Source organism: Chelonia mydas, chromosome 3, assembly GCF_015237465.2.
Source record: "Chelonia mydas isolate rCheMyd1 chromosome 3, rCheMyd1.pri.v2, whole genome shotgun sequence".
NCBI classification, from domain to species: Eukaryota; Metazoa; Chordata; order Testudines; family Cheloniidae; genus Chelonia; species Chelonia mydas.
The window spans coordinates 191,858,132-191,870,794 of NC_057851.1; the positions used below are offsets into that span (position 1 = coordinate 191,858,132).

Consider the following 12,663-nt stretch of genomic DNA (forward strand, 5'->3'; position numbering starts at 1 on the left):
GTTGGCACACAGCCGCCGTAATAATTACATCACTTGTGCGTCTCTACGCTTTGCTCCTTGTGTTGGCAGTGCGCATCCTCACCGGGAGTACTTGTATCAATTGTACTGTCAGTGTGGGGCATTGTGGGATGGCTCTTGAAAGCCAGTAACAGTCAACATAAGCAACACAGTCTCTACGCTAACACTGGGTCATCCTGACTATATCGACCTTGACTCTACACCACTTGTGAAGGTGGAGTTAAGTTGACATAGCAGAACAGTTACATCGGTGGGAACAAAATTTAAGTGTAGACGCTTTCATGGTTAGGTTGACGCAAGGCAGCTTAAGTTGACCTAACTCTGTAGTGTAGAACAGACCGTAGAGTAGCCCTGAGGCTTTTTAAAGTTACAGCAGAGTCCAAACCAGCAGCTCTGGGAGTTGAGGTGTGGGCAGAAGGGTTGTAGCAAGCTGACTGTGACACCTCTCCCAGTGCACCAAGCACTGCTTTAGCCATCTGGCCCTACATGTAATCCACGATTATTTCAATATGTAGCATTATTATATTGCAGAGTCAACACCATGTGGACCAAAATATATGTCGATATCATATAACAATGCTACATATGGAAACAATGATGGGTTACATGTAACAGTAACACAGCACTAACAATAAGGCAGAATACGCTTATATACGTGTTTGGTATTGTAAAGTCTTTATCATTGCCCATTTACAAAGAAGTATGCCCTGGAAAATAAAGAAATTTCTTCAGTACTTACGGATCTGTCCTCCTTGGTAGGAAATTAGACTGTACAAAACAAATCTTCTGCAGTTGCAAAATAAAGCACAACAAATACGGACTGAAGAGGTGAAATAACCATTATGTCAAGCTATTGTTATGAGCAATGTGAATTATATAACCCCAATAAACACATGGGAAAAGGAGTAACTAGACACCATTAAACATGAAGAATGGTATGTGTCAAGTTGTAAGTTCTTTATAAGGCTTTATGTGACTCCCTCGAAGGTAAAACAATAGACAAACAATAAACTGAAGCAGTACCACTCCTCATCACACAACAGGGCTCACACATGCCTTTGGATATAATGAATAACAGTGTTTGCCAATATAAAACCAATAAACAGATACTTTTCAGAAATAGAGGATGGGATGACTCAAGATAGAGTTTCTCAAATTTTTTCATAGTTGGACCACAGCTTAATGGTGTATCCTCCTCCATTCATAATTGTATAATATCACTTTGATAACTTTGGCAATTACTAACATTGAAAAGTAATATATGGAAAATATATTTAGCTGTCCTGTAGTGCAGTTTCACAACCAGTAATAACCAGCTCTGTGTGGTAGGGATGGTGTCTTCCTATATCATTAGGGCCATTACGCATTACCGGAATATAAATAGAGAATAATATATTAAATCCATCTAGCAATCTGACAAACTAAACTCTCATACGGGTGTTTTGATTTTTCCTGCTGAAATACTGTCATGACCATACTTTTTTTCTCAAAACATTTTTGCAGTTTAACTCTTCTCTCAAAAAAGTACACATTGGAATTTCATCCTAACCTTTTCATCAGTTAAAGTTGGCTTTAAGCTTTGAAGCATGAGTTTGTGTCCCACAAACATATTAAGTTCTAACCCTTTTTGAATCCTCTAAGCTTTTGGCATTAATGATGTCTTCTCTCATGGAGCTGCACATATCGATTATGTATTGTGCAAAAACATATTTTTTTTATCAGTTTTAATTTTGTGTCAACTTTACTGAAGTTGCTTTGTTCACGTAGTAGGTAGGGTAAACTGCAGCACCCAATTTACCTGCTCTGCACTGTTTATTATTTTGCATACGTCTACTATGTCCCCTCCTATTAATTAATGTCCTCTTTATACTAAACGTTCCCGGTCTGCAGCTTTTTCAGTTGTGTTGTAATTTGCATGTATATATGTTCATATTGAACAATCTAAACACTGTGGGCTTTTTAAGCTGTCTTTGTATCCAGCGATTCCACCTGCTTTCAGTTCTCTGTTTTTTCCGCAATTGCTAAAGTTCTCACAATTTTTTCACAGACTCACATTTCGAGACTTCCTCCTGGAGCTGTGGCAGGGCAGTCTGTGGCAATCGAAGGAGGAGTCTGTCGGCTGGAAACCCCAGCAAACTGAATAACTAACTTCTCAGCTCAATACAGAGAATGTGAATGACATTTTGTACAATAAGCTCTTTTGTGTTTTAACAGATGTTGGGAATTTTACTCTCATTTTATACTCTTTATTGCAACCACGTGCACCATAACTTGAGATAAATGCGGCTGTTATTTATGCTCATTTTGTGTGAATGGGTGTGTGCATGCTCATTTTTCTCCCAAACAAATCAGAACTCTTCCTCGTTGTGCAGGTGGGTGAAGATAATGTATGATTAATGTTGCATTTAAATTTTCATTGTTTACAGTTTAAAAAATAATGCCCTAAAACTATGGAAAAAAACTAATTTAAAGATGTGGTAGTAACTGTCATTCATGTTCTAAATTAGGAAGTAACGGGCCTCAGAGATAGTTGTGTGGTAATGCAAAAGTGATTGTGGTTTGTACATTTCTTTTAAGTTTAAGTGGATCCAGTGGTGACTTAAACACTGCTTCTTCATCCCCTGTGTGGGGCATTTTTCTTTGACAAAGAATGGTTTCAGTGAAACAATCTAGAGCAAAATTATGGCCAGAATTGTTTTTAAATATCTTATAATATAAGTTGTATCTCTCTTCCCAAGCTAAGATGTTACATAGCTTCAAGCTGTACGTATTACAAAAAAGCTATATAAAGATAATGTACCGTAATGCAGTCTTTACTTTGTGTATAATGGAATATTACAATGTAAATAAGAAAACAAAGTTTATGGAAAGATTCAATACTATTCTTTGTTTCTTGTTTAAATATATATTTTAAGAAAAAGGTACAGAAATAAACGAGCATATTACTGTATGCTAAGTATGCGTATTATTGTTGAGAGATCTGAGAGTAGCACTCTTCTTGACAAAGTGACTCCCTCAGAGCTCACTTACAGCATGTTTGTATGTATATTAATGTGTCTAATATGGATGAATTTGCATACATTTACTGTAATACTTTTCCCCTACATATTCTAAAAAGCTACATATTCCTATAACTATGTAGGCTACATCTGCCTTGTAAGTATAAACAGTTAGTTATCTCTGGACACCAGTTCTGATATTTTAGCAAATCATTTGAGTTCTGAAGATGAGTTCTTACATTTCAAATATCCATTCAGTATTCTTCTTCCTGTTGGCAATGACGGCACCATAAGATCTTTGTAACAACCAACTTTTGTTCAATGTCTTGTAGATAGGCCAAAGAGAAACAGTAGTTTATCTTTTTTCTGTTCAAATTTGGTATCAGAAAGTAGATACTCCATTTTACCTTTTTCCAGAAGTACAGGATAAGTATGTAGTCTAATAACATATAGTTCACCTAACAATGTACTCACGCCTTTTTTTTTTTTTTTTGTATTTTTGTGCCTGCTTATAACAGAAATGCTTGATTCTGATTACATGGTTGCATTGATTATGATATCAATGTTTTATGGAAAAAATTCTTAATAAATTTATTTTTAAAAAACTGGCCTGAATTAATTTTGAAGGTAATGTCACTGCATGCTTAGAGCTGTTTTTCCATTGTGACAAATCTGCAGGCACAGATCTATAAGGACAAATTCTCTGGTGTAAATTAGTGCAGCTCCACAGCAGTCACTGGAGCTGTGCCAGATTACACTAGCGGAGAATTTGGACCATAACTGGGACAACCAGATAGGTTAATCTCTGTGCCTAGCAGTTTAGAATATGCATTTTACCTCCCTGCTTTTTTACGGTCTCTCAGTAGCAGACTAAGGTTGCGTCAGAATTTTCTGTTTTACAGGGTCTGTACCTCAAGTGTCTCACCATTTTTCGGAACCATTTTTGTTAACATGCTATGGAGAATTTGAACCAAATTTCAGATGCTAATTAATGTGTTTGTGAAATTATCTCCAACCTGTGTTTTGTGTTTATATGTTGTTTTTTAGGGAATTATAGAAAATCTGACCACTGGAAAAGCTTGATTCCTCCCCACCTCCACCCCTCACACAGTACACATTTACTGCTCCCTGCTGCCGCCTGAGTAGTAACATTGTGACTTGAGAGAGAATCAGCCACTCATCACTCCCTCCTTCAGTTCATGTGCGTACTTGGGGAGAGTCACTAATATCCTGGTTGTCATGGCTATGGCTGCTTTTGACAGCTGATTTCCTCAGACTATTCTAACATATTTCAAAGAACCCCCAACCCTAGGACAGTGCATCCCATGCCTTCCAATCGGCGGAGTCTCCTTCTGCTCCCTTCCCTCAGACGTATCATCTGGTCCACTCTCCGCATTAGTACCTGTGGAGAGAACATGAAAACGGTTACTTACCTGTATCTACCCTGCTGGTACATGGACGTTCCCCTTTTTTCTTCTGGAGGTCACATGATGCCAAATTTCTTCACCATCCTTCTGTCCCCGACGTGCAGCCTGCTCTGAATCTTCAGAACCTTGTGCCCATAGAAGCCTATCCTGACATCAGTCCAGGAAATAATAAGGGCAATGCATTGAGCTCAAAAGGATTTTTATGTTGAGATGTATTGGACCAGATCCTCAGCTGATGTAAATAAGTGCAGCTTTTCCAAAGTGAATGGGAGCTACGTTGATTTACACAGTTGAGGATCTGGAGACAATGAAGAATGGCAAGATTTTGGGCGGAAAAAAACGACTACTGAGGTTTTTGTAAATACCAGTATTTGAGGTAATGTCCCTCTTACTATGATTTTGGCGCTTAATTGGCAGATTCTCCCCTGTGGGAACTGTTCCTCTGGACTTGATAGGGGTGAATATGCTACTTGGAGATTTCAGATTCTTTTTATTGTGGATTTCATGGAAACAGTTTCAAAATGACCCTTTTTGCCATCTGAAATGTTTTGGTGTCTAGCGGTTTCTATTTGTGTGCAATTAACCCGGCAAACATTTCTTGTTTGAGTTCAATCTTTCTGAAAACAAGCAGGATTTTAAAAATGGTTTGTGAAATAGTTAAATTGGCCCCTTAACTTTTTCCCCCTTCACCCTACCTTCAACTTATGTTTACTACCTTGTGGACCAAAGGAAAGCCCTGATGATTTGAATTCCAGCATATGGGTAGTGCTCCCTTGGTGATTTTGTTGTTGTTAACCAATTTATTTGAGCATAAGCTTTCGTGAGCTACAGCTCACTTCATCGGATGCTTATGCTCAAATAAATTGGTTAGTCTCTAAGGTGCCACAAGTACTCCTTTCCTTTTTGCGAATACAGACTAACACGGCTGTTACTCTGAAACCTGTTGTTGTTAGTAAGCAACTGAAGTATTTGTTTGCTTTGTAATATAAACCAAATAGCAAATCAAGCAGAAAATGAGTAGCAAGTACTTAAGTTTTTTATTTTGGTTACATGCCTATACAATCTGCACATCACTTACCAATGCGGGTAGACAGACCTGCACTAACTCTGCTCAAGCTAGCATGCTAAAAGTAGCAGTGTAGCAGGGAGTAGTGCAGGTGACTGCTTGGGCTAGGAGCCCGACCTGTTTGTACTCAGGCTGCTATCCCATTGTGCTGCCCCCAGCTACACAGCTATTTTTAGAGCACTAGCTTGAGCGGGGCTAGAGCATCTCTGTCTGTCAGAGCTGGGAAGCACACTCCCAGCTGCACTGTTGATGGACCCTGAGAGCAGCACACTGCTGCTAGAAGCCTGGCTTCGTATCCAGCTGTGGCACGGGACGCTGAGCAGACCACCTTCCCCCACTGTTCAGCTCCACTGCTGAACTATGAAGCTGTATGTCTAGTGTTCTCCCCCTCCCTCTAGGTGAAAACAAAATGAACTGGCCCAATTGAGTGTGAAGCCATAGCACCGTCATTGCACTAGCAGGACAAATATTAACTCCCAGTGCTGACTGGGGAGTTACTGTCCTCAGACTCAAATGGGGTGCAGAGGTGACCCTGCAAACAATGCTCTTTTCCTGGACAGCTGGGAAAGCATGCCTGAATTTCCATGCTAGGAGAAGGCCGGGCTGGAAGGACACTCCTTGTGGTCACACTGACGGCAGTGACAAAATTTGCATTGGGCCTGATCCTGCTACCAATTAAGCCATACTTGGTTTTTATTTTATTTTAGAAGAAAGGAGGATTATCAAGGATAAGTGCTGAAGACAGACATGCACCGCAACAAAGCATGCCACAAAGTCCCCTACACTATGTAATCATGGCTCTGGGCATTAAGTGATATAGACCCAAAAGAAATTATACACTTGACAGCAATAGATGGCTAAAAATTATTTAAAAAAAAAAAAGGCAACCAGATGAAGTGCATGTAAATACAAACTGGAAATTGATTAATATAAATCAGCAAACACACAATTACACTCATCAGGCTGTTTTCTAGTAGACAGGTTGGTGCCATGGTAGCTGCTCTTTTTTCTTAATGAGCCTTTGCTACTAGAAGACTCATTGTCTGGTATGTAGGGGTATCAGATGCATTTACTCACATGTTGCATGTTAATAAACCTATGGGCAGTGCTCCCTATGTGATGTTGTTGTTTGTTAGTGAGCAAGGGAATTGTATGTGTTCTTTTTAGTATAAACCAAAATTGCAAACCCCAAGCAGAAACTGAGTAGCAAACACCTTAGTTTTTGATTTTGGTTAGGCGTATATATAATATGCGCACCGCCCATGCTTTTTGAACTCTCTGACAGCAGCTACTCTTAATGTTGTAAAACTATCACCATGTCTGCCTCCAAATTTGCACCAGTTTCATTAAAGAGGTGTTTTTAAACAGACTGTAGCAAAACTGGCGCAAAACGGTGTGTATACACTTCTATTTTAATTTAGGAGTGGCTTGTTTGGTTTTAGCTTAAGTCTGCAAGAAATTGACTTAAGCTAAATCAATTGCTTACAGAGTTGATCTAAACTGAAATAAGATACTTGTAAAGAAAAGTAAGTGTCCATATCAAGTTTTGCACCAGTTTAACAAAGTCTTGCTAAACTTATTAAATTATGTTGCTTTCTTGTAAAAATATCTTCATTTCATTCAAAATGCAGTTTCTATCATCTTTTGCTTCTATCTGCTCATATTTTGATTTCATGCTTAACACATTTTATAAATCCCCTTTTATGAAAAAATAGGTGAAAAATGCTTTGTAGTCTTTAGAATATGCAAAATCAGTTGCATTAATAGTGCTCTAAATGTTCATGTATTTTCTCTTCTCCAAGGTACAGCTGTATTAATCCAAATACTGGGCTGAACAAGCAGTGAATAAGGTGAACTCATCGGGGGGAGGGGGGAGCTATTTTGATGTTAAATAGATTTTTTTTTTCTATTTTGTAAAGAGGAAAAGGAAAATTGTTCTTGAATATAGCAAATATTAGGAGTAATGGCACAGCAGAAAAGGCACAAAAACAGTCCCTACCCTGGAGCCTTACAATGTAAAAGATAAAGAGGAGGCATGTCACACACTAGGAGGCCTGGAAGATGGTGGTAACTAAGGGCTTATCTACACCACACTTTTAGTGTGTGTAAGGGCTTTTAGTGTGTGTAAACGTTCTTTTTTGGTACTTAGTTGGTGCTTTTGCTGACAAAATACTTCCAGCCCCATGAGCAGCGTTAGCTTTGTCGGCAGGAGGGCGCTCCGGCCAGCAAAGCCGCGTTCATGCTGTCCCTTGCGTTGGCAAAACTTTTGTCTTTCGCGGGGGGGCTTTTTTAAGTACCTGTCAAGGTTCCTTCCCCACTCTGAACTCTAGGGTACAGATGTGGGGACCTGCATGAAAGACCCCCTAAGCTTATTCTTACCAGCTTTGGTTAAAAACTTCCTCAAGGTACAAACTTTGCCTTGTCCTTGAACCCTATGCTGCCAAGCGTAACCACCAAGCGTGTTAAACAAAGAACAGGGAAAGAGCCCACTTGGAGACGTCTTCCCCCCCAAAATATCCCCCCAAGCCCTACACCCCCAATTTCCATAGGTGAACACAGACCCAAACCCTTGGATCTTAAGAACAATGAAAAAGCAATCAGGTTCTTAAGAAGTTTAATTGAAGAAAAAGTAAAGGAATCACCTCTGTAAAATCAGGATGGTAAATACCTTACAGGGTAATCAGATTCAAAACATAGAGAATCCCTCTAGGCAAAACCTTAAGTTACAAAAAGACACAAAAACAGGAATATACATTCCATTCAGCACAACCTGTTTTACCAGCCATTTAACAAAAGGAAATCTAATGCATTTCTAGCTAGATTACTTACTAACTTAACAGAAGTTCTGAAGAGCATTCCTGATCTGTTCCCGGCTAAAGCATCACACAGACAGACAGACCCTTTGTTTTCCCCCTCCCCCCCCTCCAGCTTTGAAAGTAACTTGTCTCCTCATTGGTCATTTTGGTCAGGTGCCAGTGAGGTTATCCTAGCTTCTTAACCCTTTACAGGTGAAAGGGTTTTGCCTCTGGCCAGGAGGGATTTTATAGTTCTGTATACAGAAAGGTGGTTACCCTTCCCTTTATATTTTTGACGGTACCCATCAAAGACAAAAGTTTTGTTGACAACTTCGCAGTGTAGACAAGCCCTTAGGTTCTATTAAACATTGTAATAGTGTGTGTGTGTTTGGGGGTAGAGAGGGCATTTTTCCACTTCAGGTTAATGTTCGTAGGCATTGTGGAAGAGAAGGAATTTGAATAAGGAGCGGGTAGAGTCCTGACATACTGAAGTTGGTAGGCCATTCCAGTCATAGAGGGGTGAAAGGAAGAAGATGGGAGTGCGAAATTGAGGTCAAAGGGGCATCGAGGTTGGCATCTCTGTTGCAGAGCGTATGTCTACACTGCAATTAGAAGCCTGCACCTGGTCCATGCCAGCAGATTCGGTCTAAGGGGTTTGGGCTAAGGGGCTGTTTAATTGCAGTGTTGACTTTTGGGCTTGGGCCTGCGTTTACACTCTAATTAAACAGCCCCTAAGCCCGAGCTATCTGACATGGGTCAGCCGCAGGTTTTTAATTGCCATGTAGACATACCCAGAGAAGGGGATTAAGGAGGATAATGTAAATGTTATCCAGTTGTAGGCTGGAGCTATACATGGCCATGAAGGAGAGAACTAGACATTTAAACTTGGTATTGGGGGGGGGGGGAACAGCTGGAGAAAGTGAGGTGGTGTGATTAGATGAGGAAGATAATTTTAGCAGTTGTGTTTGGGGATAGACTTAGAGGGGGAAGCTATGGACCCAGGGAGACCAATAGTGGGATGCTGCAGAAATAAAGATGGGAGGTGAGCAGGTATGGACAAGTGTTTATCAAGACAAAAAGGAAGGTTCCCATTCTTAATACCTTGTGGAGTCAGTGGCAGCAGGATTTAATACCCCTGGAGCCACTAAGCATGATACGCCATACCAGCATTTCTCAGCTCCTTCATTTTCTTCATTTAAAAAAAATCTAGCATTTATGGTTATGAAGAATATATTCCAACTGTGAGCTGATGCAACACTGTCTGCTTGGTTTTAAAGTTGTTTACTAAACATGCTTGGTAAACTTATGCCTCCCAAATTAAAGAAAACATCTAAAGATTGATGATGTACAGTATTTAAGGCAGCAGTTGAGTTTTTGAAACTTCATCAACTAGCCTGCACTTTCCTATCCCCTTTTCCTCCTCCTACCCCATATTTTGTGTGTGTTTCTATTCACAAATGAAAGAGAGATAGTTGTAATGGCCTTGCATCTGTTTAAACTGGGAGGAAAAAACACAACTTGGAGAGACTAGGAAGCTGGACAGCTCTCAAGGGTGTAGGAAGGGATTAATATGCCTTAAGCGTTCTTTAAAATAACATTTATATGATGTATATACAAGCATATGTATGGGAATGTGCATGCCCCCCCCCCCATCCAGCAGAGCATTTAAGCTTATGCTTAGTCCCATTAAAAGCAATTAGACTATTTGTGCCTGAAGTTACCCAAGTGCATGGCTGGATCAAGACCTTAACTTTAACTGCCATTCCTCTGACTTGTCCTTCTTAAATCTACAATAACATGTTTTACAGATAATGCTGATAAACCCCAGCTGACCTTGGGAGACTTGGGCCTATTATGAGATTATTTTTGCCCCTTTCACTTATTTAAAAAACAACAACAAAAATAAGAAATTATATGTTAGGGAAAAAAATTATAATGCAGCATTCAGGTTTCACAACTGAATATTCAGCCTTCATTTTTGTATTTCCTGCATTTTGGATATTTAACTGTAAATATGCCCTCTTATGCATATACATTCTTACAGTCTTTAACTGTGATAACATGTTTTAGATTCACATGTATCTAAAGATTGAGGACCGATATATATTTCAGAACTTGTTTAAGATTGGACTTTGGTAATGTATGCAGTTCCTTTTGGGTGCCTGGCTATGCACCTTTAATAGTGAATCAATACACTTTTAAAATTTTAATTATACATAACATGATTCTCTGAAGTTCAGATTATGCTTTTTTAATTTTTTAATAAGCTCTATGGAATCACCATCATCTCCAAAGATTGTGATTTTTGGCTATCGCATGTATTGTTAAATTACCAGATCCTCAGGCAACAAACACACATTTATGCTGATGACGGTGTAACAAATATGCAATTTTGGGCAATATCCTTGCAACACCTTATTGAATTAAGTTTAAGTATCTTTGCAAAGGTTATGTATTGTGCATCTTAGATGATCAAAAGACTATATTGAACAATGTGGCAGACAAGAATGGTCTTTTGGGACAATATGTGTGAAGTGGATTTCCTGGGAAATGTCTAGGGTAAGGTAAATACAAATTCCCCACCCCCAGTTATGCAAAACACCAGCCTTTTGAAGCTAAACCTTGGGGAGTGGGTCTTTTTCTGGTGATCCAATGTTACATAAGGCCAGGATTTCAAAGGCTCAAGCTTTATAGATAGGGCCCTACCAAATTCATGGCCATGAAAAACGTGTCACAGACTGTGAAATCAAACATCTCCCATGAGATCTAGCTATTGCAGGAGAGGTGGAGAGGCAGGGCTGGGGGCGCCCCAGACGGGGGCACTGGGCTCAGAGCGGCCATGCATGGGAAGGAAGAGCAGCTGCTCTTGCGGGGATATCAGACTCACGGGTCTGGGTACCTCCCCCAGTTGCAGGAAGGTCCACAGCTGTGCTGCCTTCAGAGTCCAAAGGGGCTGTGAAGGCAGCGCAGAGGTGAGGGTGGCAATCCTGCGTCACCCACTCTACAACAGCTTTGTGAGCCTCCAGGACTCCCTTTTGGGATGAGCCCCCCGCCCCGGTTACAACACCATGAAATTTCAGATGTAAATATCTGAAAGCCTGAAACTGACTAATTTTAAAATCCTATGACCATAAAATTGACCAGAAGGGACCCTGAATTTGGTAGGGCCCAATACTGTATAAAGGAAAGACTGAACTATTCATGGGGGTGCTTGTTAAACTCCGAAAACCTCCTTTGTGGAGTTTGAAGGACTGGCTCCTACCAGAGCCCTCGTTGGCAATCATGGCTAATCTCTTATAAACTTATTAAGATACTTGCAGGTTCTCTTAATGTTTTTAATATATTTTCTCTGTAATGCCTTCACCTTTAGAATGTGTGTGCTTTCTTCGAAAGAGCTGGTGGGACTCATAACTATGGCAGTTACGTTGATCATAGCCCTTGGAGAGAAAGCAAAGTGCAGACATTGGCCTGTTTAGGCGGTCTGGCTTACTGGGAATATCAAAATGTAGGCAGGGAACTGCGTAGCCTGCAAAAACCCTGGTCAAGATGGGGAGAGACGCATGTGGTTTGAGCATTGGCCTGCTAAACCCAGGGTTGTGAGTTCAATCCTTGAGGGGGCCATTTAGGGATCTGGGGCAAAAACTGGGGACTGGTCCTGCTTTGAGCAGGGGGTTGGACTAGATGACCTCCTGAGGTCCCTTCCAACCCTGATATTCTATGATTCTATGGTGGTGGCCGAGGAGATGGAATGGGTTTCCTTAGTGGACCACAGAGGGAGAAATACAGAAGCAGTTGCCCTGAAATGTGACAGATAGGGTTCTGACACAAAAATGTTGCCATGTTTTCTGTTTAGCTGACAAGTGATGGTTCTCCTAATTCTCTATAGCTATGTCTGTTTTCCAAGTCAAATAAACTTTTTTTCCCTCCTAACCCTATAGGGGCCAAATTTTCTGATACAGAAACTATGTAGGACACAGTGAGTATTTACTTTTTCAAGGGTGTAATTAAACACCTCTGGACCCTGGCCAAAACAAATAAAACCCCCTAGTCTGGCCATGTGGGAGTTTGGCACAAAAATGCCATTGGCTGTAAAATCTACAACAGAAGGAAGGATTAAATATAAAATTGGCTTGGCCATATTCTGAAGAACTGTAATGTTAGTGTTTACAATATCCAGAAAACCTAAAGCCAAGCCAAAGGTGGTTCTTCATGACCAAACTGGGAGGTACTGTAAGGAAAAATGACCACAGTGATTGCTACTTTCGGAGGGAGAACAGCTGCATGGCTGCAACCACAGTTTGGGAAGCCAGTTAAATGAGGACTAGCATATACTCTGCCTTGAAATTACATGGTATTTT

General features: G+C 40.3%; 1 protein-coding gene across 16 annotated transcripts in view; it reads left to right on the forward strand.

The window, feature by feature from the left end:
- TASP1 (taspase 1) overlaps positions 1 to 12,663 on the forward strand; it is a 219,704-nt gene that overhangs the window by 155,844 nt on the left and 51,197 nt on the right. For 5 of the 16 annotated variants that reach the window (XM_043544028.1, XM_043544032.1, XM_043544029.1 and 2 more), the window contains one exon: positions 2,066 to 2,974. The exons of the other annotated variants lie outside the window; for them this stretch is intronic. In XM_043544028.1, coding sequence (XP_043399963.1) covers positions 2,066 to 2,158 — 93 coding nt within the window. In that variant the 3' untranslated portion in view covers positions 2,159 to 2,974. Of the gene's footprint in view, positions 1 to 2,065; positions 2,975 to 12,663 lie in introns of those variants that run through there. 16 annotated transcript variants of the gene reach the window in all.